General features: G+C 39.0%; 1 protein-coding gene across 2 annotated transcripts in view; it reads left to right on the top strand.

Annotated features, from left to right (window-relative positions):
• Positions 1 to 27,519, top strand: part of TRIO (trio Rho guanine nucleotide exchange factor) — a 245,234-nt gene that overhangs the window by 196,475 nt on the left and 21,240 nt on the right. For both annotated transcript variants that reach the window (XM_058036549.1, XM_058036559.1), the window contains exons 35-42: positions 13,140 to 13,432; positions 15,049 to 15,219; positions 20,217 to 20,312; positions 22,431 to 22,579; positions 23,265 to 23,331; positions 24,735 to 24,838; positions 25,449 to 25,518; positions 27,014 to 27,103. In XM_058036549.1, the coding sequence (XP_057892532.1) occupies positions 13,140 to 13,432; positions 15,049 to 15,219; positions 20,217 to 20,312; positions 22,431 to 22,579; positions 23,265 to 23,331; positions 24,735 to 24,838; positions 25,449 to 25,518; positions 27,014 to 27,103 (1,040 nt within the window). The remainder of the gene's footprint in view (positions 1 to 13,139; positions 13,433 to 15,048; positions 15,220 to 20,216; positions 20,313 to 22,430; positions 22,580 to 23,264; positions 23,332 to 24,734; positions 24,839 to 25,448; positions 25,519 to 27,013; positions 27,104 to 27,519) is intronic.

The following is a 27,519-nucleotide window of genomic DNA, read 5'->3' as shown; positions in this document are numbered from 1 at the left end:
CCAGACCTGGAGTACATCCTGTGGAAAATGCTGCACCATTCCCTCCTCCCACACACCAAGATCCCCCTTAAAAAAACACGAACAACAAAAACAATAACAACAACAGCAAAATGTTATGGGGTACAGGAGTTTATGCAAGAAAAATACTGATGTCCTTTCATAATTGCCATCCCTATTTGTGAACCAAATATTCGAGACTCGGGTTTTTTGCTCTGAGTGGGTGGATAAGATCCACAGCTATCCACATTTTTGTCTCAACCACTTCCAACTTTTTTCTCCTTTAATTTGGATATATCAGACTGGACCTTTCAACTGGACTGGACTTAGTCTGTTGAAAACCTTATTTTTGTAGCTCTTAGGTGGGTTACTTGCTTTTTGAAATAAGCCAAGACTGACTGAGCAGCAGTGTGGATTAGAGGTGTGTATGGAGTTAACCGAGGGCAGCCTTCTGTCTCTAATCCTTACAAGTCTGCTCCCTCCACTGCAGCACTTTCCACTCAGACTTTGTATAAGTACTGCATGAAAACAGAGTAGTTTTAAATGGTTCTTTTAGCCCCAGCTCACTCTCAAACCAGCTACTCAGTTCTGAGTTTTAACTTTATTTTAAAGATATAAAAGAAAAATGTATGCTTTAGGTTTATAATACAATCTTCATGTAATAAGGACTTGTAACTCCATTTTATATTAAGAAGAAAATGTTTATATATAAGCATTTTTTTATTTTGCTGTGATGTCTGTATTCCTGTGTATTGCTAGTGAAGCATAATTAAAATACTTAGTGAAGAATTTCTAGATTTCTCTTCAAAAGTATGATGGAACATCATATGAGCAGTCAATAGCAAGAGATTTAGTATTTCCCAGAGAGAGACCAGAAGGAATATTAATAAAGCTTTGGAAAGAAGGGTGGAGTTTGATTTCATACCAGAAATATATTTGCATCTTTACCTTCTTGTCAGCTGTCTCAGAGAGTACCTGTACTTAAGCATCTGATGCATAGGGTTTTGTATCATGGTCAAAAATTGTATTGAATTGATGGGCTTAAGCTGAGCAAAGAAGAAATGTTCTGACTTGCAGTTCAACTTAATTTCCCTCTTGCTGTGTTACAACTCTCTTTCCAACAAATACTTCAGTGAAGCAGCAGCCATAAGATTGGTCTATCACTTACATAATGAAAGTTTCCTCTAGGTGCTCATTGCAAGACTAGTAATGAGCATTATGCTCATTATCTGCTTTTGAGCAGAGCTACAAGCAGCTGTAACAATCCATTGCATTTCCTCATCTAGGCTTGTGCTGACTCTCCTTTAGGGGAGGTAATGAGAGGAAGAGAATTTGGGTGATAAAAGTACATCCATTCTGCTTTGAAAAGACAACATCAGTAACATTAACAATCCTCCCTTGTGAAAGCTGGTTTTCCTCACAGAGAATAGTTAAGTATGCTTACTAAACCACTTAACTAAATTTTTGTTTCCTTGCATTTGGACATGGGACTGGACCCCTCCAGTCAATCTTCTTGAGTGAGTGGTTACAAAAAGATGCCAACTTACACATTATGTGGAGTACCTTGCCCTAAGAAGACTTTCATAGAGATCAGCTGTCCAGAGGCACTGTAGGAAATGCTGGGGACTTCATGAAAAGAAGAAATGTTTTTTTCAATAGAAAAATTATTAGAAGCTAATTAAATTTATTAATTTCCACCAGATAAGTTATTTGCCGCTAAATTTAGGCTTACATTTGAGTCTATAACTTAAAAAAGCAGTAATTATTGTTTTGTAGAAATTATTACAGATTTCCTTTCCTTCCTCTGCTTCATGTCTAATTAAAGCAAGTAATAAGAATTCTGGTTTATTGCCTTTTAATTGCCTTTCAAAAGAAGTTTACTTTTTTTTTAACCTTTTTTTTTCCCTTTTGTTTCCTACATCCAAACCAGTTTTGGACAGCTCTCCCATGATCTTATCACATAATTTTTCTGTGGCAACTGAAGTAATATTAGATGGATGGGAGCTGGAGAATGACGTGAGAAATTGGAATTTAGATGACTTGGTAAACAAGGCAGTTCACAGCATCACCTTCCTCCTGAGACTTTATTGGGAAAATTCAAGGAAACAAAAACAATGGAATTTGCATGACAAAATGTAGCTTTTTGTATGTGCATGATAGGGGCTTGATCATGCCAAAAAAAATTCAGCAGTGCATATGTTATTCCTGAAGAGACTGTAATCAAGTTAACAAACATGGCCATGATTCTGTTTTCAGTATTCAGTGTTTTATTCCATATTCAGTGTATTTGAATTGCACACTGAGATAAAATGTCACATCTTCCATTAATTTATAATTTTAAAATACTTTATAATAAACTCTCTACTATATATACCATATATTTTTATATGCTTTATAACTGTATATATAGTTTTAAAATACACTATATCAAGGAGCTATCCTTCCCCTTTTAACTCAGTCTGTATTCAAAATTGATAGATTTGTTGAGCAGTATCTTCCCCTTTCCTAATCCCTTAAAACGCTTCATCCTGAAAATGCATCTCTGCAGCAGATAGGGATTATGGCTTCCAATAGCTCTCTGCTAGTCAACCTTGACAGTGAGTCTGTTTAAAAAAACCCCTTGTATTTCCAGTGTGACTGACCTTTATTAAAATCACATGTGCTCTCATTGTATTGCTCAGGTTACAGTCCCATCTGAAGAGAAAAAATATAAAACCGGTTCAGTTTCTAATCACTGTCATCTAAGTCTGCCCTTGGTAATGTGGGTATTGAGGTGGGATTGCACTGGGAGGAAGTTGTCTGTCATCACCTACAGTCATCTCATTTCACAGTGGGGAGGCTGAAAGCAGCGGCATGGCCACAAGGGCTCCAGTGTGTGCACCAAAAGGTCAACATTTTACGATGCAAAGTAATGTTTGTGCAATTAATTTCTATCACTAATATCAATTAATTGGCAAAGGAGCAAACATCATTGTATAATGAATCTCTATCACCAATATAATTAATTGGATAAGGAGGAAACATCATTTTTTTTATCTATAGGAACTTTAGAGGACCCATTTTTATCACTGTTTTAGCAATTCCCTCTTGGCTCCCAATTCCCTAAATGTCTTTCTCAGTGTGTTTTTTGAGGGCTACAACAGTATAACATTTGGAAAGAGAAAATGACCAAAGTTACTGTAATAGCCCCAAAGCTAAACAGTGTGAGTATATTATTATTATTGAGCTTATGGCAGAGTTCCTAACTTGAGATTGATGTGTTTGTACAGCTGTTGCTAAAGCTGTGGCTCCAAACAATTGCTAGTTGTTCTAATGAGCTCTTCTGCTTTGAATCAAGGGGATGGGGGAAAAGAAAAAAAAGACTGTTAAAATTGCTGTTGAATTATTATGTGTATTTAGGTTAATGTGTAACTGCTGTAGGTGAACAAGAAACAAGTAATTTTTTGGTACAAGTAGTCTAATAACTTAGGGGTTTAAAACAAACAAAATTTGATAAAGACATTATTTCTTTAAGTTCGTTTGTTTTTGTAACTTAATACTAACACTGTGTACCGTCTCTTTATAAACTTTACTAGTACACATGAAGGTATGCTTAGCAATTGTTAATAGTATCTACCCTTTGTGTTTTAAAGTGTTTTAAAGTGTTTTAAAGTGTTTTAAAGTGTTTTTAAAGTTTTAAAGTGACTCATCATATATTCTGTCAGTTTTACTAGAGAATTTTTGGAGGTTTTCTCATGTGTTGGAATTTTTTAAGGCATTTCAAGAGAGAATAAAATGCATCTACTTTCATTTTCTAGATGTCACACATTCGTAAATACATTGCAGAGTATGTTATTGTTCGAATTTTTTTTCAAACCTCTGGACAAAAGGAAAAAATACTTTTCGCTCAGCATTTATGCAGATTTTGTGTGGAATTAGTTTTGCCTTTGTAGTTGTGGGACTTGTTTATATTGACTGCGTGAAGTGGTGGAAGCTAATTTCCTCCCTGTCTGTGTGTACATTCTCAATTTCAGTAGTACAGCAGAATTGTGTCTCGCTATTTCCTTTGGAGATCAGACTTGCTAAAACTTGCTTTTGCAATATCTTAGCAGTATACAACCTTTTTCTTGAAGTAGTGGGGGCTGTTTTAAAATCTGTGTAGGATAAATTCCTTCCATTGGCATGCCCTGCATTGCTGAGCTTTTGCACAGGAAAGCATGGCATGTGTTGCTTTAAATAACATCTGAGATCATGATTCTTCCTCATGCAATTTCTGCAGACTTGCTTCTCTTCCTCCCTTCCTCTACAGCTTTCTCTGCTTTCAGCAGAGCTGAGGGTTTGCTGAATGCATCCTTCTCCACTCCCTTTTGGTTGGCTGTTCTGTTATCTGTATTGATATGGACATTTTTGTTTCATGTCTGTTCATAATCTTCCTCTTCTGGACTGATGCACAAGGCATATCAGATGAGCTGCTCTGCTGCTTCAGAGCTGTATTTGTAGGACTGGAGTTTATTTTTATCCATTTATGAGCAAAAATTTACTTTACAGCAAAAATTAGAGTAGCAGATGATAAAACCCCTACAGCTCAGTAACAGATGAGCAGAATTAATTGTGCAGTTGCCCCAATTAAGATCTGAAACTGCTCATCACGAATCTTGTCAGGAGTGGTTCCCATTCGTAGTGTGTGACATACAGCTCTCTGCCATGAGCAGAGCTGCAGCTTTGCTGCTGGCATCCCTTGGCATGGCTCCTGGGAGGTGGGTTCCACATGGCAAGCACAAGGCTGATGGATTGTCAGCAGCCAGCTAAACTCTGTCTATTGTCTTAAGCACCAATGCTGCCTAAGAGGCCCGGGCCCAAAGTTTCTGTTTCCCTTTTTTTCCATTCTTTGCCTCAGATGTCATTTCTCTGTGCTGGGTGGCTGCTTGTTTCTGTCACAGGCAGGGAGTGCTGTGCCATGGAGCAGTTGGAAGGGAGCGAGTGCTGCCAGCTCCCGCTGCTTCAGTAGCTGCCTTGTGCCCTCCACAGCTCCCTGTGCTGAGATCTTCAGCTCTCCAGCAGCAGCAGCAGTGCTGGGGAGCAGGGGGAGCAGCTGTACACAGCTCCTTCAGCTCAGGGTGCTGAGGGGGCAGCAGCCCTGGGCCGGGAACATTCCTGTGCATCCATTCTTCTGGAGAGAGGAGTGATTGGGCCTTGCCTTCATCAGTTCTACTGTGGTCATCCTGTAATAGCTAGATGTATACCTGATACTGGCATCTAGCTCAAATAGCTAGATGCCAGTATCGGGTGTACAGCCAGTTTAAAATATTTGTTTCTCTGTTGTAAAGCTCAAAAATGCTATGCTTTGGAAAAGAGGAATGTAGTAGAGTCTTTGTGAAACTTTGATGAATTTGATCTTACAAGGTCCCGTATTTAAAGCAAAATAGGGAAAATGCATTGGTGCTGTGGAAAAACCTGCTTGCTAATATAGAAAAGCAGTATTTCTCTCATTTTCTTTCACTATTTACTCTGAAGAACTTTCTCAACTGTTTAATGAAAGAAGGGTGTCACCTTAATTTTCTTACATTACATGGTATGTGTCAGCCCCTATGAGGGAGTTATTAATATGTTACTTACATCTGTCACTGAAAATCTTGCCTATTGTAGGTCTGCAGAGCAAATAATCTTCTGTGCTCCTTCACACTGATGTAAAATGATGTCCTATAAGGGGAGGCACAGGTGAAGTGTGACAGATAAGTAACTGGATGATGGCCCCAGATAGCCTGAGGGAACTTGCTGGAGGTTGTGCACAAAAAGGAGAAACCTTTGCCTCAAAATAATGTTTCTGTTCATTATCTCTTACATAAAAGCATGCAAGTGCCTGTGCAGTTAGTGTTTAAGGGAAATGCACACTCCCTTCCATTGGGAGACAATCATATTAAAATAATCAGGCCACTTGCTTTGATCTGTAAAGAGGATGGCTCAGTACACAGGCATAGAGTGAGAACTTGACTGAGAAACACTGCTAAATTACATAAATCTGTCCTTGGCGTGTCCTGCCAGGCACATGGATGTAGCTGTCTTTGAACAAACAGGTGGCCAAAAGAATAGAGTTGAAATCCAGACACCGCCTATTAAAATATAGGCTGCATAGAGGGAAGCTGAGATTTAATCTATTAAAAGCTTGTGGTTTTCACAAACTGTGAAACTAAACTTCAGCAGTCTGTCTTAATACTTCCTACTTGTGACACAAAATGTATTTCTCTCCAAAAATAGGAGAGAATAGCAAGTTACTGCAAAGAATGAAAGGCCCCACAAAGTCCACTCTCCCTGTAGTGCTGCCTTGTGCTTGTAGCAGTATACAAGATTTAGATTTGAGCTTTTATTTCCCTGTAGTCTGAATTCCACGAAGCACAAACAGAACTACTTTTGTTAACCTGGGAGGGTTTTTTCTGGCACACTATCATGCCTTCTTCCTGTTTAAAAACCCCAGAAAACAACAACACAAGTGGGGGATGCAAAGTTGTCCGGCAGTTCTAAGAGGAGGTTTTTTCCCATCTGAATTTTGAGGGTGTTTAGCTCACAGATAGGATTTGTATTTGCAGCTCTCTCTGTCTACACTCTGTAATGCATGTGAAACTAGTTAAAAGCTTGAATATAAAACCTTGGAAAACCTTGGTTTACAAAAACTTTGTTTTAAATTTATGGAGTAGAAAGGCAGGAGAAGGTATTAAGAAAAAAATAAGAACATGACAATAGTATAAGTGTGTTAAACCTCTGAGGCATACACCGCTAATTTTTAAATTCAAATGAAGAAGGTATTCTTTTTGCTTTTACTCAGGGGTTTTTGTGATTCTTTTCTCTAGAGCAGTTGCAAGTATGTCTGTTGAATGACTTTTCTCAATATTAGACCTTTGGAAGTCATTAAGCTGACAGTCTTAGGGGCAGTGTTGGGGTTTGTTTTTTTTTTTTTTAATTGCTTGCTGGGCAGTTTAGTATCTCATTAAGAGAAGCTGAAGACTATCTAGCCTCAAGCTTAGAATTTCAGTCTATTTGATGTCAAGATAATCAGCCCTTGATGACGTGGAAGACTTAATTATTGCATTCATGTAAATCAAAGTGCTCTGGACTAGTGCCTGTATCAGTCAAAATCAATATAGATAATTTATTAATCAGGGAACATGTGCTAAGGAGTTGAACTCTTTGTCTATTCATATACTTAAAAGATTACTAACTGGTATTTCAGCATAGTGCATAACTTGACAAGACAATGACAAGAAAGGTTTGTTGACCAGAAGTGGAGGCTCTGTTCTACTCCAGACACAAATATGATTGAGGGATTGTCTTCTATGTATTGAGTACTAGCTTTCTGCATTTTGTGATTTTTTTAAATTATTTTTTAAAGAAACTAGTTTTATGCAAGTTTCACCTACCTTGCAGGTGAAGTCTGTGCTTCCCAAAGGGCATGGTGGAAATGCCCTATTTGCGAGGCTGATAATGCTTTAGCTGCATTGGCTTTAAATAGTAACTGCTGTTATGAGAGCTTTTTTAAAAGTTGAAATACATCTAATGCTTTTTGATGTACATTCCAGTACTGGTTTGCAAAAAATAGGCAGCAAGGATATTTTTAAGAGGATTCCCAGCAGGAGAGAAGTGGAATTCCTGACCCATACAAAATTATCTGAATGGTCTTGGCAGATTGGTAACCTCTTATTCAAAAGCACTTCCCAGGCAGAAACTGCACGTGTACATGACTAAAATAATCCTTGCACTCTTTTTTTTCCATGCCTTCCTCATCTCATGTAATAACAAGTGATCATTCTGTATGCAGGCAGGTTTTTACGAACTTTTGTCATTAGATGCTTGTCAACTCCACCTTGCATATTAAACCTTCAAGTGCATCACTGTTGATTTTTGCTCTCTGTGTTTTGTACCAACAAACAGCCATTTTCCCCAAACACTCATAATGTACCTGCAGCAGATCTTATTGATCAGCTGTTTGGTTGGTTGAATGAGTTTTTGTTCCCTAAAGTCCATGGTGTATGGCAGATCTTCAGTGTCAGAATGACATGCCAGTCAGGGTTACCAAGTTTGCTTTGCTCCACTTTTCAGTCTTTGCTCATCACTGTTTCAGAGTTCAGAGTCTGTGAAATGTTCTTATTTTTTATTTTGGAACATTTTGTGTTTAGAGGTGCAGAGCATTGAGCAGATTTAGTTTGATTCTGTAGGTAAAGGAGCCATGGGTTCCATAGCCCCTTGCAGTAAAACTCAAAAAAACAGCAATATGGAAATAGTTAATATGAAGCAGAGTCTTTCAAGTCATCAACTAGCTTAACATGGCTGATTTATTTTTTGGGAAAAAAGCAGTCTATTAATCACAGATGTGCATGTTTCTAGTGTTAAAAAAGCTGGGACTAGAATGAGAATTCCCATTTCCCTTCCCATTTCAAAAATTTGCCTGTTTGTTGGAGGTAACTTTATCTTCTAGTTTGAGGGGGTCAGAACCCATGCTGCCTGCCCTTTAGCTTCAAAAATATATTTATGGACTCTGAGTGAACCCTCTGACCTCACTACCAGAGCAACATATGTGGATTTTACTTTCAGGGAAATGGCAGTTAAATGCCTTCTTTTCTTATTGTGGCTATGAATTATAAAACAAAGCCCATCCGTTAGGGCTTTACTTTATTGAACTTTATTGAATTGCAAAACTTTCTCTACTTTTGAGTGGTTTTATTAAATTCAATGGTTTCTTGTTGGGTTGGTGTTGCTGTGTGTGATCACTATATGTGTGTTGGGTTTTTCTTCTCTCCAAGATGTCCATCTGTTTCATTTATCTTTTTTTCTAAAAGGGAGTCTGATTCTCACTAGAAACTTTACTGTACTTGAAAAACATTTGGGGTTAGCATACCCCCAAATTTATTCCATCTGTTTTGGTTTTAAAATTCCATGTTGTTCTCAGTTCAATTTTGAATACTCCTTTTTTCCTCTTAGTGTGTCTTAGAGATAAAATATTCTTGAGCAACGCCAGAAAAACAATTTTCTATGTAGTCACAAAGGAAACAAAGCTGATTTAGTGTAAACAATCCCAAGCATGGTAATCAAACCAAATCTGTATGCCTAATTATATAGATAGAAGTAGTTTATAGTGATGGGACAGGGAGAAATTAGACACTCCCATGGGGCTCTTCTCACAGTGAAGGTGAAAGGTCTTTCTGTGCTCTTGAAAATGCTTGTACTGGATATTGATATTCCCTAATGCTTCGATCTGGCAATGCCTCTACATGGATACATCAACATGGGCACCCAGGTTTTGTACATGACTGTGCTTTAGTATTGTTACTGGGGTCCTGAGGAAACAGATGGGAGTGAGTAAGTGGAAAATCTGGATGCTTGTTGGCTGGGATGAGATGGGAAAATAGATGGTATAGAGTCTCACTGGGAAAACACTGACATGGAATATTTCTAGCGGGTGTTAACTCAGCTATGAGGTTTTAGAGATGTTTTCTGCAAATTTAAGGAAGGGCAAAAAGTCATATCTGATCTTTTAAGAGACCGAGTGGGCTGGTATTCTTTTCAGGTTAACACAGATGACTTTAAATCTCCATTTTTAATGCTCTATTTAATAAAATTTGATCTTTGGGCTGATGCTTTTATAGCAATGAACTATTTTTATTTATTTTAAAAAGAGATATTATCAATGCATACAGGTATCTTAAGGGTGGATTTCAGGAAGGTGGGTCCAGGCTCTTTTTGGTGTCCAGTGACAGGGCAGGGGGCAATGGGCTCAAACTGAAACACAGAAAGGTCAATGTGAATGTGACAAAGAGCTGCTTTACTTTGGGGCTGGCAGAGCACTGACACGGTTTGCTCTGAAAGGTTGTGGAGTCTCCTTCTCAGGAGATACTTAAACCTGTCTGGATGCAACCCTATAGACCCTGCAGTGGGCAGGGATTTTCCTTCTCTGAGAGATTTCAGGCTTTAAAGAGCAAAGTGGAACAGTGCTATCGTTTCAGTGTACTACTTACATGATGTCCACTTTTGTGATTCCCTGAAGCCCTAATAATACTTCAGTAAGTATTTCATATTAAGTCATGCAGAGAGGAAGATAAGAAGCAGTTACATGCTGCATGCCAAATGAAAACTAATGTTGTGTAGGAGGATATGGCTGAAGTATGTGCTGCAGAACATGTCTGGTTTACATTGTTTTGTCTCTTAGATCCTCTCTGCTTGAGCACAGTCTACTTATTTCTCTGTGCTCTTTCCCCTTCTGCTGCCCACAAATTCTTGGCTGACTTGGGTTAAGAGTTTGGAGTGGTACAGCAGAAGTACAGTCAGACAAAAATAGTTGCCTTCCACAGTTCCAGGGCCTCTGTCCTGCACTGCTTGGTTTTACAAGAAATTCAGTATTTGCTAAGTGTAGCTTGTCAAAAGGATGTGTGAAAATCTGAGGAGGTGGAACACACTTTATAAAAAGAAGGCGTTTATTAACTGGAAGCATGTTACATGCTTAGGAATAGGCACATTTATGTAAAAGTCAATTGTATGCAATCAGTTACTGCACCACCATGCTGCCTTTTTGTTAGAAAGAAATAATTGCAAAGGAAAGAAATGCAACAGATATAAAAATACAAAACAGTACATGGTGGACTTCTGCAAAGGCTTTATTTTTTCTTCTTATGTAAACGAGCGAATGTTCTCTATTTTATTTGCGTGGAAGGAACCTTGTATGAACTGTTATTGAGAGGAAAACTATATACAAATGAAAGAAAAATTTGGCTGAGTAGTTATAACATCTTCAAGCTTGATGTTTTGGAAACAAGGCATTTAGTTTGTTAACTTTAAGAAATCTTAGTCTTTAAGAAACTTACCAAATACACCACCACGGTTTTCTCATCTTCTGTAGTCCGCTAGCAGAGTAGCAGAAGGTTATTTATTGAAATACCCATCAGCTGATTTTGCTGTGATTTGTGAAACAAGGCATCTGATAATAATTAAAAATGCATGATGCAGTAAAGATAAGTTTGGTGAAAGAGCAGTCAAACTAAATTCTTACAGAGGTTTTATAGGAGATTGTTTGGATTCCTGTGGAGAGATTGCAGATGGTTGCGAGTTTTGTTTGGAATTTTTTTTAATAAGCAGATCGGGGGTTTTTTAATAAAGTAAAAAATCTCTCATGATGTGGATGCTGATGGCTAGGAGGCTTGCTTTTCTTGCATGTGTGCTGAGAACCCTTAAGCAGTAATCCCAGTGCCTTGAGGGATACTCAGATTGAAAGTTGAAAACCATTGTTATAGTTAATTAATTTCTTCCTTATGCTTTCCACTTCAGCAAGAAAATAATGTAGCAGTTCTTAGCACTGCTCTCCCAAGATTTAGAGACAAAGACATCTAGTGTTGCTTTGCATCTGCGTTTTTGCTGATAGCCATCACTTAAAGCCTTGAAGCCAGGTTAATGGCGCCATATGAATTCTCCTTACCCATGTGCCCGACAGCTACAGCTGTTACTGGAGGATAATTCTGCAGGTGTGACTTGGTTTAAAGAGTTAGCAGCTAGCTTGTTAGACTGAAAGTATGCCTTATAAAGTCTGTTTATCTTCAGCTTTGTGGAAACATGATGAAAGTGGTGGTTAACAGCAATTAGTATGTGTGTGCTCATACAGTATAGGCTACAAATGTTCTTGGCATCCGAGCTGATGTATCTTAATGGTGACATGCCATGGGTTTTACTGGAACAGAGAAACATTTTCGTAAACAGCATGATAGATCACATTTTGGATTCCTAGGAGAGGGTGTCCTTTGTGAAACAGCTTGAACATGAAGGAAAAATAAAAAGTCCTATCTTTTTATATTCACATTTTATGTGTCTTTCCCCATCTCCATTCGAAACCATCATTTATACTTAGTGCTCCTTGGAAATGGAACAGCCTCACATATTTGTGTGTGGATCCAAGCATTTGGATGTTTATGATTAAGTGCATTACTACATCAGTGTGACCATACTATTCCAGAAAACTCAAACTATCTCTGGTCAGACTGGCAATACACCTCTTAGGGAAAACCTGCCAGAAGAGGTGACCTGAACATCTGTGTCAAGCTTCAAGAAGGAGCACAAGCACTGCATTGAACTCCCAGCAGTAGAAACATTCAACAAAACATTTTTTATGTCGTCCTTATGTAAACTATCTGCCTGCAAAAGTGCATACACAGGGAGGAAAAAACTCCCATATTTAATAACCTAGGATAGCCTTCCTAATACACAAGTGGTAGACAATATTTATAAGAGTGGTGCTACAAGAATGTTTCCAGGCCTCCACTTCACCTCCCCCCAGAAAAGTGTATTTTTAGGAAAAGAGAGTTGCTGGGGGGAACAACATTGTGCTGCATGGGAAGAAAAGAAATCTAGTCTCACACCAGCTAAGCAGTGGGTGTCCATCTTAAGTATACAGTCCTGGTCAAGTGACAGGAACCTTGGTGGGAAAGTGTTTTTGACCTCATGCACATTAAACTATGGCTTGAGAAAAGTGTATCCTTTGTTCCATTACAGAACTTCAGGTGTGTCATGCTGAGAACTACTGCTGATCTTGAGATTTCAGCAAGTGGGGTTTTAAACATTGCTATGTGCCTTTTTAAGAAACAAACAAAATAAAGCCAAAACTCAGAGAGAATTTAAGCAAGAGACAAGCATTTAACTGTCTTCTGGTTTCTTCTTCCCTCTATCCCAAGGGTAGGGGAAATATATAAATAATGGAAGTAATTGGAGCATTTGTAATTAAATTTGGTGTTTGAAAAATGATTTGCTTATCTCATTGAGGCAATTGTTACCCTTCATCTTTGCTCAAAGCAATAAACATTAAAAGATAAAACAAGCATATCTTCCCATAAAGTTACGTGACATATGGAAAGTATAATTCACTATCTAGTAAGTATCAGCAGTGGGAAGTAGGAATTATAGTTGAGGCAGGAACAACTTAATGAAGCTTGACTGTTCTAAACACATCAGTGGTGCTTATGCGTGGATGGCCATGAACACCTATAGCTGCGGTGTCATTAAAGGCCAGGTTACCTCAAAAAAATTCTCATTGATTTGTCCATAAATTCAATTCCATATCCATTATTACATACATCCATTTGCCTTGTTTCTCACTTCCTTCAGCTTTAAAGTGCTCCCCTTGTTCTTTTTTCCAGACTCCCTTTCGGTCTCCAGCAATGACGCCAGCCCTCCCGCTTCCGTAACGTCGCTTCAGCCGCACATGATCGGTGCCCAGAGCTCGCCGGGCCCCAAGCGCCCTGGCAACACCTTGAGGAAGTGGCTCACCAGTCCTGTGAGGCGCCTGAGCAGTGGGAAAGCAGATGGGCACGTCAAAAAGCTGGCCCACAAGCATAAGAAAAGCAGAGAGGTGCGGAAGAGCGCCGATGCAGGCTCTCAGAAGGACTCCGACGACAGCGCCGCGACCCCACAAGATGAAACTGTTGAAGAGGTGAGTGCTCGAGGCAGCTTCCCAAGACTTGTGTGTATGTTTTCCAGGGAAATAAATGTTGGCAGGTGCAGGTTGTCTCCTCACTTGACTGTCCAGCAGTCAGGAGCAAAGTGTTAGGTGCCTTGTGCTCATCCTGGATCCCTGTACTCTGCATCAGGGACAGTCTGTGCCCTGTGAGAGTGTTAGTGAAGCTCTGTGAAGCACCTATAATTTAAAGAGAGAAACTGGAGAATAAAAAGTTGTCCTTTGGCTTTACTCTCTTACGCTAATTAGTACTCACCTTTAAATGTGAGTAAAGGTGCTTCAAGGTCTGGGAATAACCAGGTAATTTTGTATTTCCTTTGCTTTTCTTGTTGAGGGATGAGAGAAGGTGTAGGGAAAGCTGCTTAACTGCTTAAAGCTCTAACTACACCTTGCATAAGGGTCAGAGCACAGAAAAATTATTGGCTCTACGATGCAGGCCAGTGACCACTAGTCAAATAATATGCATGGCAGTTTTCATTGGAGAGAGGAAAGTTGTAAACTGTTCCAAATTTTACCACCAAGGATGTCTACTGAGGGCTTCCCTTCTTCCCACAAACATCTGCCTCTCCTTCCAAGTCTGGGACTCTTGTATGAACAAAGCTGGCCTCCAGTTAGGTGCAGACAGGAGCCAAATTCTCTGTTACAAACCCATGGTTCGGGCTGAAATGAATCTGACATTATTGTTCCAAGGGCACAGCTGGGTGCATGTTATTCCCTTTTATTAGATTGACTCTGACTATTGGTTTTGGTACTTAACCATCCAGAAAAGTGGTCTCAGTTGCCCAATTTTTTATTTATTGCTGCTTTTTTTTTCTTCCTCCCAACATATTTTGCTACACTCTTGGAACACTAGTGAAGATCCACAGTAAGTGTAAGGAAAGGGAAGACAGAAGACTTGGCAGCATGATGAATTGAGAGATGTTGGTTAGGAATGAATACTGGCCTCTGACCTTGAATGTCAGGCTGTAGAAAGAGACCCTCTGTGCTGCAGTTGTAACATTGTTTTGGCAGTATCTGTTATTCTAAAGTTCTGTGACTGAGGGGAAAAATTTAAGGCCAGTGCCTTAAAGTCAGGAAAAAAAAGTAACCATCTACGCTGTCTTCCTGTAAAGGCAGATAAATTATTCTGTGAGATTAGTACATTAAACTTTGGGTACTTGAAATCAGAGTTCCTTGTGAAGGACAGGAAGGATAATTGATTAAATATTTCATGTTGTAATAGAGTTTTTTATGTCCTCCAAAAGTCTTGATACAGAGTGATACAGAGCAGAGCAAGATACGTATTTCAGAGAGATACAGACTTCTCTTTATAGAACTGAACTTGGAGAACAAATATGGCTTTCATAACACTTTCCTGTAGTAAATTTCAGCTGAATGTCTTTTTCTTAGTATTTGAATTCTTTTGCTTTTACCAGATGTTGAAAACTGTCTTTGGCATCTTCATTTTCCCCCTCTGTTAAGGAGTGTTTGAAGGAGCATCTTGACTTGTTGGGAGAGGGCTGAAACTACAGAATAGTCTTACAATGAGCATGTGATAACAAGCTTCATGCTGCTGAGATAACAGAGCTTGAACATCTTGATGTTGTTTACAGAGGGGTCGGAACGAGGGGCTGAGCAGTGGCACTCTCTCCAAGTCATCCTCTTCAGGCATGCAGAGCTGTGGGGAGGAGGAAGGCGAAGAGGGAGCAGATGCTGTGCCACTGCCTCCTCCCATGGCAATCCAGCAGCACAGTCTGCTCCAGCCCGACTCGCAGGATGACAAGGTAGGAGCAGGACTGGGGGAGGCTTCGCACGATGAGATAACCTCTGCTTGCACTAATCTTTCTTCTCTTCCAAAGGTCTCAAAAGTGTACGTAATACAGCTTCATGGTAGACAGAAGAAATCACTTTTGCCCTCTAGACAACTTTAAAAGGGTGTTCTATGATGAGAGCATGAATTAAATCCTTCTCTATTTTAAAAGTACAAGTGTAGAAATGTTTCTGCTACCACTTTAAATGTGGAAATGAGCTGCTTTGTGTGCTCATAGGATGGTTTACATCACTTTGGCTGATGCCATATTTAGTGATTAGAGTCTAATTGTTGTATAATCATACCTTTTCTTTTTCTTGGTTTTTGTTGGGTTTTTTGGGGGGGGCAGGGAGAGGGAAGGTGGGGAGGCCTAAGAGAAAGGAATTACCAAATAAGGGTAATAATTGTCATGGTTTAACCCCAGCAGCAGCTAAGCCCCACACACTGGGGGGCGAATCAGGCGTCGAATCAGGCAAATCCCTTGGGAGAATCAAAGGGAAAGAGTGAAAAAACTCTTGGGTTAAAATAAAGGTAGTTTAATAGGTAAAGCAAAAGTCATGCACACAAGCAAGGCAGAGCAAGGAGTTCATTCACCAGTTCCCGTAGACAAGCAGGTGTTCAGCCAGCTCCTGGAGAGCAGGGCTCCATCACGTGTAGCCGTGGCTTGGGAAGATAAACGCCATTGTTCCAAATGTCCTCCCTTTCCTTTTTCTTCCCCCCAGCTTTATATGCTGAGGATGATGCCATATGGTCTGGAATATCCCTGTGGTCAGTTGGAGGCAGCTGTCCTGACTCTGTCCCCTCCCAGCTCTTTGTGCCCCCCCATTCTCATTGCTGGTGGGGTGGGGTGAGAAATAAAAAAGGCGTTGGTGCTGTGTGAGCTCTGCTCAGCAATAGCTAAAACAACCCTGAGATATCAGCACTGCTTCCAGCACAAATCCAAAACATGGCCCCATACCAGCTACTGTGAAGAAATTTAACTCTGTTCCAGCCAAAACCGGCACATAATCCATCTGTTTTTCACAAACAAAGGCAATTAAAGTTGACGGTAAAAATTTCGCACCGGTAGTAAAACTTTGGATGTAGGTAGTAACTGCATGAAGCAAATCTTGATCTGTTTTTCTTTAATGTTATGATGATCATACATTGTGAGAGAGTTTATTTCAATTTTGAACCGAGATCAGACATTTAAGGGACAAGTATCAGGTCTGGAAATAGAGGGGTTTAAAATGGAAATAACTGGGACTTGTGCAGCAACTATGTGCATTGTTTTCTTGCCATTTTGCTCCTTAAAATTTTTAATTTTGTAAAATTGTAATCTACAGCACTGAATATTGTTAGTGAATTCTGAGATTGCTTGTTGTCTGTTCTCAGTGGTGCCGATGTTATTCATAACTTTAGTGGATGTTATTTATTTTTTCTTTCTTTTTTTTTTCCTTTTAAAAACACTGCCTTTCAGTGGGAATCTTACTCCTTCCTGAAGCTGTTGTTTGTAGGGTCAAAATTCTTATAATGTGCATGTATTCAATTCCTACATGCTTTCTGATTTGACAAAGTATAACATACAAGTTGAACAGTTAATATATTGGGAAATATTCCTGAAACAAAACAAGCAAAAATAGGCAGCCTTCAAAGCTGAGAGAATGTTATCTTGCTAGAACAATCTCAGTTTTAGATTTAGAAATAAGATGAAAATAATGTTGGTGAAAATATGTTTAAGCTCTTGCTGATGAGCTGCCATATTTGCCTGTTCCTTCAGTGACAGAAAACAACTGATACACAAATATTATAACAAGTTTTCCACAGAAAAATTAATTTGGTTATAGACTTCTTTACATAGCAAGAACACTTACGTGAAGGGATATGTTTGTAAGCTAATGTCTGCTTAGTTGTATATTTCTGGTTCAAAGTCAGACCTGTACTACAGTAGAGAAAGACTCTAAGTACCTTTCCATCTCCAATTTTATTTTCACTGCTGTTGTGGTTTAAACCCAGCCAGCCACCAAGTACCACCCAGCTGTTTGCATACTCCCCTGCCAGTGGGATCAGGGAGAGAATGGGTCAAGTAAAGACAGAAAACATGTGGATTGAGGTTAAGCAAAAGCCATGCACACAAGCAAAGTTAAACAAGGAATTAATTCACTGCTTCCCATGGTCAGGCAGCTGTTCAACAATTGCCAGGGGAGCAGGCCCCCATCAGGTGTAACAGTGACTTGGGAAGACAAATGCCATCATTCCAAATGTCCCCTCCTTCCTTCCACTTTATATACTGAGCATGGTGTCCCATAGTCTGGAATATCCCTTTGCTCAGTTTGGGTCACCTGTCCTGGTGAGACCCCTTGGTGTCTCCTCCCAAGCAGCCCCAGCTTCCTCACCAGCAGGACAGTACAAAAAAGCAGAAAAGGCCTTGGCTCTGTGTGAGCCCTGCTCAGCAATAACAAAAGCATCTCCATGTTATCAACACTTTATTTAGCACAAATCCAAAATGCTGCCCCATACCAGCCGCTGTGAAGAAAATTAGGTGTGCCCCAGCCAAAACCAGCACAACTTGTTAAAAGGTTAACATGCACCCACATCAGTAAATGCATGTTGGGGCAGTTTTTAAAGTAGGTGAAACTACATTTAGAGAGACTTCAGAGAAGTTAAAACTTGATAAAGTTAAAATTATATCATAATTATTAATATAAAATTATACCAAAAATTATTACCATAATTTTTCAAAGCATGTAAATAGGGATTCTTCTGCAATATGTTGTTGTTATGCAATATTTACCCTTCATGGTGGGAGGCAAAAGGTCCCCTCATGGGGTATCCTGGGAGGTTGTGTGCCTCCCTGAAGTCCACACACCACCGACTTCTAGCACCTAAAGTAAATGCTTTGTTGGAACACAGAAGTGAGAAGCCAGAGCGAAGTTTTACCCAGGAGAAGGTATTTGGCTCTCTTGATAGAGTTACTGATTAATAAAAGGCTTGCAAACAAGTTCCCAGTTGTCTGTCTTCTGGGTGGAGTCCTTCTTCACATTCCTGCCATGCTGGGTGGTTTCTTGGGCTGCTCAGCTACTCCAGATCTCAAGGAATGTCTCCTCCTTTCTGTGACCTCAGAGGCTTGGCATTCCTCTCTGCCTCCCGGCCAGCATTTCTTCCTCTCCAGAGCTCCTGCTCAGTGCTGAAAACCCCCTGTTTGCTGGGTTTCTCCTTTCCAGCCTGCTGTGGGCTCCTAGCAGCACCTCATACCTGCATGAGCTCAGTTGCTCCCTCCAGCTTTTCCATCTTTTTTGGGCAAGGGATGTGTTCTGTTCCCAGAGTACATCATCAGGAAAGTCACCAAGGAGTTTTATGTATGCAGCTCCTTCTTTTTCAGACTATATGTGATATAACCACAGGCACTGGAAATCACAGTTCTGAAGTTTTATTTCACATCCCACATACCCCAACAGAGCAATAAAAGAGACCATAACCAGAACCTGATTTCAACACTGACAGTTGTTTTTTAAGAGTAAGCTGAGCTCTGCACCCAAAGTGGAAACCCACAAGCAGGCACAGCTGTGGAAAACCTGGTCCACAGTCAGATGTCAGGAGCATGTAAATTGCCTAAAAGACAGGCCAGCTTGTGGGATTGCTCAGTTTTTAGTGTGCATGCAAACATCATGTGTTAGGCCATGCTGATTTGTCTAACAGCACTAAATAACACAACCATTTTCTCCCCTAAGAGCTCATCTGCACACTAAATGCATTCTTTCATTCAGCAGAATCATTGCGCACGTCATGGATTTGCAATTGGTGGCAATTTAAAAGTTGTTTTCATTTAATTTTTGGATAAGCAGTATTAAAAGTTTCAAGATCAGCTGTGTTAATATGAAACTAATTATTTTTGCTTTTTGTTTTCTCTTTTTGTAAATTCTGATGCAGCATTATGTTGACTTGTGTTCTGTCTCTGCTTTGGCTCAGTTCCCATATCTTTCCGTTTAAAGATATCTGTATTTCCTTTGCTTACCCAGCCCCTGTTTTCCTTTCCAAATAAGGCAAATACAAGGCAAACTACCTAAAATCTGTGTATTTTTTTGTGTGTGTGTGTGTGTTTACTTACGGGGAGTCTTGCTACACCCATGCTTGATTTGAACGGAACCTCTTGTGTTGAGTCATTATTTGTGCCGTTTCTTTGTCTGGTTTGTTGGAAACGTTTGCAGGACAGCTTGCCCTCTGCTGCATGATGCTCACTGTGCTGTTCGTAATATGAAGTACAGTTCATATTGCACCCTGTTTCCACTTTCCAGTTACTAAATGATAAATGTAATATGCAAACAACTCTGTTTGCAAATTACTGAGGCTGAATTTAATGGCCTTCTCCCAGAATCCTTTACTGTGAACACCTTTTACCTTCAGTTGTATCTATAAACTGGCATTTTATAGCTTATGAGGCCAGAGATCTTCTGTGCTCTACACATACCATTGGGAAAAATGGATGGCACAAGGAATGGTGAGCTCAATTTCCCATCTGAATCTGGGTAATATACTCCAGCTCTTTTAGAAAAGTAAATGCCCCTGAGTTACTGGTGTATATTTTCTTAACATAATAATGCTTCCTCCTTTATTTCAAATCTTCTTGATTTCTCTTAGTGTTCTTCAGTTGTTGCTTTGTTTAAGCAGCAACAACATAGGTTAACAAACTGTTGTCCATTGGGTCAGCTGAGGCAATTTTCATAGCTGTTTGCCAGGAATTATCAGCAATTATATTTCTTCAACTTCTATTGCATGTAGGAACAGGAATTTTTATCCCAGCATTTAACTTCTGTGGGATTTACTTGAAACTTCCAACTCCGACTGCTCAGGTTGGAAGGGAGGATCTTAGTGCTATATGGCACTGACAGTACATGTCAGGTACCTTTGTCTGACAGAGAAGCGAAGTCTCTTGATCACTGAGCAAGAACCGGGCTAACTCTGGGATTCTCCTTCCTTTGTGTCCTTGCACAGACATCTTCTCGATTGCTGGTGCGGCCGACAAGCTCCGAGACGCCCAGTGCTGCAGAACTCGTCAGTGCCATTGAAGAGCTCGTCAAAAGTAAAATGGTGAGACTGACCAGCAGGTGCACAGGTCTAAACAACTTGTGTCTTCAAGTCCCAGCTTGCTATTCAAAGAAAACCTGCATGTTTTACATTGACTTGTAAAATTTGATGTCTGTTTCAGAAGTCGCTTTGTGGGTTGATGTATGGGGTCATTTTGTACACGCTCTCTTTTGTAAAAAAGCATTTGCTGAGTAGGTAAATGGCAATGTAAAGGAGCAAAAAGTAATAAATAAGAGGAAGACAGGAAATGGTGCAAAATCTAATAAGTATGTCCTGTTTGTCAAAAGAAAATTTCCTATTAGTAGAATTAATGCAAAGACCCAGGGTCTTAGACTAAAAGACCGTTATGAGAAGAATCCCTGAAACTAAATTTATTGCAAATTTTTTGAGGTTAGCAGTAAAGGAGGTAACCCTAATGACAGAAATATTTATGTTACCTGGTCGTTCTTTAGGCAACATGATACTGAAGAAATGAGTAAGAGAATTAAGGGATCATTTTGCATGTCAGTGCCTCCATCTTTGCTAACAAATTAAGTAGGAGGAATTTGTGTCAGCTTTTTTTAGTTTTCTATGTTTTACATTTTCCATGTTTCTGAAGATTGTCATTGACACGTTTTAAAGTTTTCGTGTTTCTGAAGATTCTCATTATATGCCTAATTCCAGGAAGGTCCTTTGTAATTGAAATCCAGCTTGACCCAGTCTGGGAAAAACTTCTCTGGCTAGCCCTATTTGAGATTGGACTGTATAGTCTCAAGAGGTCCCTCTGCAATTCTGGATTTCCTCAAAACATTTAAATACAGCTTTTGCAGCATAGCCCCTCTTGGGCTCAATAGGAAGTGCCTTTGTGAAAACTGCAAAGAATTGCAGCATGGCAGCCCCATGTGGTTGATATTTTCCAGGTTCATTCTAAATTGAAGAAGCTTTAACTTTCGGACCTAGAAATCTTATTTTCTGTTCTCATGTAATTTTCAGAGAAAATTACATTATTGCATAAAATAATTACTGTACTCTCTTGGGAATTAACTTTGCTTTTTACTTCTCTTACACCAGCAGGATGAATACAAAGTAATCTATGGGGAAATTCAACAGTCTTCTGTAAATGGAAAGTTGGGTAGTCCATACAACACCATGCGTCTTTCAGGCTGCCTAGCAGTGGGTAGAACTTAATGATCCATGCATAAAGTCCTTGCAGGAGATGTTCTCATTGCACAGTTTAGCCAAAGTTCAGCTTCCCCTGGGTTTTGGGCTAGTAGTATCATTATTGGTTTTTACTTTTTGTGAGGAAAGAAAATAGATTATAGCTCAACCCCACCCTGGTGAAGTAAATGTGCCTTGCAATAAGGCTCTGTCACATGCAAGGAAAATGTGATACATAGCTGTAGCTTGATCCAAGATGATGGGCTTGAATTAAAACAATCCAATGAATACTTCATAGAAGATGTTCATATTATTTACTCGTATGGCTTCTTCATCTTTTATACAAACAGAAGCCTGTGGAGTCTATGCAAGGAGATAGTGTATCTAGAAGAGGATACAGGGACTTTTTTCCTAGGATCTGAACAAGCTCATAAACAACATTGGCAGTGTAGAAGTCATTATTTTCTTCACAGAGATGCTATTTTGGTTTTTATTAAGATAACCAAAACGTCTGACAGAGAACACCACTTCTCTTGAGTTAAAAATGTAACGTCATAAAAATCTCCTTTAAAGTTGTCCCATTTATTGTTGAAAGTAACTTGTAAATGCCAGAAGTCAAATATGACAAATACACTTTAATCCCTGGCTATGAGGACACGTTTGTGCCACTCCCACCATAGAAATATTTGCGTCTTGAGCAGGAGAGTCCGACTTTTAGCCACTGCTGCTCAAACCAGTTCAGCTCCTTTATTTTCCTGTGAAGGAAAGACTGTCATTTCAAATGTGCTTCTCAAATATGCTTCAAAGGCTCAGTTGTCATGGAAAGCCATGTTGTTGCCTGGTTTCCTGGAGGCTTGTGACTTGCATTGCCAAGAGACATAAAAGTAATTGATCTCCCATAGATTGCTATTCAGCAGCTTGCAATGTCTCTTGTGAGTAAAGGAGAAATCAATCATTGTTGCTGACTCTGGAATACCTTCCCAGGCTCTGGAGGACCGTCCAAGTTCCTTGTTGGTAGATCAAGGTGACAGCAGCAGTCCATCCTTCAACCCTTCAGATAATTCCCTTCTATCCTCCTCGTCACCCATAGATGAGATGGAGGAAAGGAAATCCAGCTCCTTAAAAAGACGACAGTAAGACCAGTTTTTTTCAGTTTTCCTTTTTCTTTTTTTAATGCTTATTTTGAGCTGGCAGCAGAAGCTGTTAGTCTGAAAATGAGAGGACTTGGATTATATGTCAAGCATGTGGTCACATTTCTCTGTGACATTCAATCTGTGATTTTTAATTCTAGTCATACCTGTATTTGACTTCTGCTGCTTGTCACTCTCATTTATTTGGGAAGATGCTGATCTTTAAATGTCCAAATGTCTATTAGACTTGAAAATAATGGTCATTCCCTTCATTCTATTCCAACCCATGCTTAATTTCTTTTTGTAGTAGTAAACTGTTACCATGGTAGAATAAAAACATGCCTGGTTTCAAATTATTTAAACTTGTGTGTGGAAATAACCGTCCGTATAGCTAAGAGTCTCCAGACCAAAGACATAATAGCATTTTATTTTAAACAATAGTTAAATGTTTAATTTTAATGTCATGTTTTTTTAAACATCTGACTTTAGATAAACAGAAGCAAGCCTTGTCCAGTTTCAAAGTCAAAGCAGTATCTTGCTAAGAACCAATGTACATTAATTCTTCCATTTCAGTTCTGTCTATCAAACATATATGACTGCAAATGTTGAAAAAGTTGTATGCCATTAATCCTCTGGAAAAATCTATTTCATTTTTTAATATTTGTTCACCTTTTTCCTTCCACTGTAGCTATGTCTTACAGGAATTAGTGGAGACAGAGAGAGATTATGTGCGAGATCTGGGCTATGTAGTTGAGGTATGATGGTTTTAATCCTCTTGATTTCTTCTTTTTCTTTAAATGTGTTACTAACCAGCTATGCAGCTTGAACCTCACTATGTTTTTCAAAAAGATACACAGGAAGAGACTAAAAATGTGAAAGTTTACCTTCTGAGTTTTCCCTCCTGTAAGCTTTTAATGTATGAAAATGCTACATCACATTTTACTCCTTTTTCCTGTTACTGTGTTCACCTTGTTCTTCTGAGGAGTCTAGTTCTTTGTCCTTTTTTTTCCCCCAATTCCTACTGCTGGCCTAATGTTACCCTAGTAGATAGTGGGTTTATTTAGCACATCTAAATGATAAAAAAAACCCAAAAAATGTACCTCAGCATACAGAGCAGCTATCCAAGATTTGAAAGTCCTCCATCCTCTCCTACCACTAGGATTCTCTTAGACTTCCTAGCTTCCCCTGCTGTAAAATGAGATAACATCACATATCTCCCCTCAGTCTGCAGCTACCAACAAAATGCATTTGGAAGAGTAGAAAGAATGAGCATGACAGTAAATTTTGGCCTAATAAAGTTTAATGATTAAACTCTGTTTTGGAGGCAGGGAGGGAAAGAAAGATCAGCATTGTGATAGTGTTTTTACAGAATTTAAAGGGTGCATTAGGAATCTGAATAAATGTGTTTTTGTAAATAATAACATAATTTCTGATGAAAATGCTGGACATCAAAACGTACACTTGGCAAACCAAAACCAGGCCTGGTTATTTAGGAATAGAACTACCTGGGTGGGGGAAAAAAGAAGTAATAGTATTACATTAATACTACAAAATGTAAAAACACTCCCAGTCTAACTATATGGTAGAATTGCTCAGTGAGACAGCTGTGTAGACACCAAAACTAAGACAGGACTATGGGAAAATGTAAGAGGAACTTTACTGCAGTGAGAATTCTTGCTAAAGGAATTGATTTTTATTTTTTTGTCTTTGGTTTGCTCATACTGCAAGCAGTAGTCCATGGAGTGCAGTCCCATGGGCAGTTTCCTCCTCAGTGCACGTTGGTGTGGGGTTAGTGTGAGTGGAATAAGAGACACAGAGCAAAGCAGCACAGGAGGCACTTCAGTGGCTCTGACATTTCAGGCAGTAAGGAGAAGGGCTGTGGAAGTTTCCTTTGTGCTTCGAGCCTGTTCATGCAGGCTAAATTAGACAGAGTGAATTAATTTTTCTAGCACTGTTGTGTAGACAGCCTCACCTCAATTTGTGATACTTTGTGTCTGTGCTTTATGTTATGCTGTGTTATAGGAGAGTTTTCTGGTTTGGCTTTGTGTCCCACGCAGTTGTCGCCATTGGACATCTTCTGGGAAAAGGGGCATTAGAAGACAACTTGTTTTTATTTTAAGTAGGAATATTCACAGTGGATTCACTTGGACTGTTGCAGGGTTATATGGCACTTATGAAGGAAGATGGTGTACCTGATGATATGAAAGGCAAAGACAAGATTGTATTTGGAAACATTCACCAGATTTATGACTGGCACAGAGAGTACGTATTGTACCTAAAAAGTATTAGATTGACTTTAGGAATTATTTCCTCAGATATTCAGATACAAGGTAAATGAAATTGGTTTTGTGCTTTGAGTTGGAGGAAATGTAACTTCGGCTTACAAATGTTGGTGTGGAGATTCGCTTTAAAGAACAATGCATGTGTATATATAGATTTAGATATAGATATAGATATATATACATAAATACTTCATCTGAGGATCTCTTATATTGACATAACTGTGTATATTACTTTTTCTCTAACGATGCAGTCTTAAGAATTTGTTAGGCATGATTAGCAAGGCAATATTAGCATCTCAAGCATTGAGATTAGGAAGAGTAAAGCTTTCAATCAATATATATGAAATTTAATAATTTTATTAGTGAATGCCAGGTGTTTTTTTCATCTTGGCATGGATTCAACATGTCCTTTTAAAAAGCTATGTTGAAATATTACACTGTTACACTGTTGGACATACCTTAATATCCAATGCTGCTGACAGGGGACACCAAAGTGTCTTGCCTTGCAAGTAAGACCACTTTACCTTGCAATTACCTGTTACTATAATGTGTGATGTCAGAAAAAAAGTGTTTATTCTGTTTATGTTCAGCTTCTTTTTAGGAGAGTTGGAGAAGTGCCTTGAAGATCCAGAAAAGCTGGGATCCCTGTTTGTTAAACATGTAAGTACAAGTGTCTCTTTTGGCAAACTCTATTGCTGCTACTGGCCAACATGATTGACTATTAAGTACAACACAGTTAAGAAAGTGCTGTACAATGTTCTTCACCTGTAAAAGGTGGACAGATAGCTTTTAAGAGCTTAAATAGAAGTAGTAAATGTTTTAGTCTTTGTCCCCAGTAACTTCCTGTGGAGAGGGAACATGGATGTGGACCCCATTTCTCTATTCAGTTACACTTTGGTGCAAGGGAATCATCATTTCACATGACATCTGCCTTCTGATCCCAGGTATCCGTGCAATAGCAGGGAATATAAGAAATAAAAATAGGAAAGAGGCTCATTGTTCTTCCAGTTTGAGTGTGTTGTAGTTCTGTATCCTTTCTCCTTATGGGAATTTGTCACTGGCAAAGTGAGAAACCTGTAGGAAGTAGCTCTCCCTGTTTCTGATTGCTGTTATACTTTCTCCTGGTATTATTTCTAATTAAATTGTCTTTGAAAGGCACCTTTACCACTCCAGATGGAAAGGCAAGCTGTGATGCTATTACAGCATCCTCTAGCAAAACCCTACCAGCTAGAACACAATGATTCAGTTCCTGTTCTTAATCTGTGTCCTGTGGCCTTTCCAATCTCCATCTTATTTTTTCATTTTTTTCTTACCATTTATCTTCACTGGTCAGTACTCTGTAAGTCTCTGGGAAGCAAAGCCTCTAACCCCAAACAAATCCTAGCAAAGTGATAGGAAAGATTTTGGAGTAGGTATGTCTGTATATCTTAACATGCAATGTCAGTAATCAAGAATAAATCTTAAAAGGCAGAAGCTGTTTCCTCTCTCTTTTTCTGTTGCTTTGGTGTTAAAAGCATGTGCACAAGATAAAGGATCAGAGTTAAAAAAAATGCTAGTGCTTCCATTTCCAGGCATCATCACCTACATCCCCATCCAAACTCCAGTAGGACAGCCAATATTAAATAAAAGACATGAAAGTATGAAAGTTTTCTCCTGTTTTATACATGTAATCAGGAGAAGGTAATTATTCTAATAAATTTCAATAATAATCACATTATTAAAATAGAATAAAAAGTAGTATCTTTCAAAGGCTCCATTACAGAATCACGAACTGGGTAAGGTTGGAATGGATCACTGTGGGGCCATCTTGTCAAACCTTCCATGGCTGTTGGTGAAAGAAAAATAGAACCATTTTCATGCTTAACTTTGTTGTGGGACCTGCTGAGTTATCATCTCTGAACCTGTCATTCAGGAGGATTTATAGCTGTGGGAATTTTTTTCACTTGTGTTGCCTTTCTAAAATCATAACGATGTTCCCAAATAGATGTGTTTTCAGGTCTGTAATTTCTGCGTATGTAACTGCTTCTTTTCCTTTAAGGGGTCTTTTTAAGTTCATACATATAAATTGCCATACTTCTTAAAATAATACTCCATTTTAATCTGTCATGTATTTTTCTTGATAATGATGTATCATTTTGTGTCTTTGTTCCTATAGGAGAGAAGGTTGCACATGTACATAGTTTACTGCCAAAACAAACCAAAGTCTGAGCACATTGTCTCAGAATACATTGATACGTTTTTTGAGGTAAGTTCATGAGAGGGGATATATGAGGTGAAGGATTATCAAAACTGATAATCAAACCAGAAAAAACAAAAAAAACCAAAAAAACAAATGCAGCAGATATTGTTGTTAATGTTTCAAATTGCAATTTCTTGCCATTTCTGTTCTGATTTCTCAAATCTGATACAGACTCCTAGAGATGAAAACTAAAGGTTAAGTATAAGATATTAATTAATCAATAGAGTCTTATCCTTAGTAGCCTTAGCCCAGGTAGTTACCACTGCATTTTATATAGCAATAAATAGCAATTCTGGATAAGCAGAGATCACTGTTGAAAATAGGCTGTATATAACCTGTGACTGAAAAATTACATTTCACTCTGAAGCCTTGTCAAAAAGAGGTGAAAGATGCTTGCAGAAGGGAATACCTTGGGAGCAACA

Source organism: Melospiza georgiana, chromosome 1 (assembly GCF_028018845.1).
Source record: "Melospiza georgiana isolate bMelGeo1 chromosome 1, bMelGeo1.pri, whole genome shotgun sequence".
In the NCBI taxonomy this organism is placed as follows: domain Eukaryota; kingdom Metazoa; phylum Chordata; class Aves; order Passeriformes; family Passerellidae; genus Melospiza; species Melospiza georgiana.
Note: the sequence above shows the minus strand (reverse complement) of the source record. Positions and strands in the feature narration are given on the sequence as shown.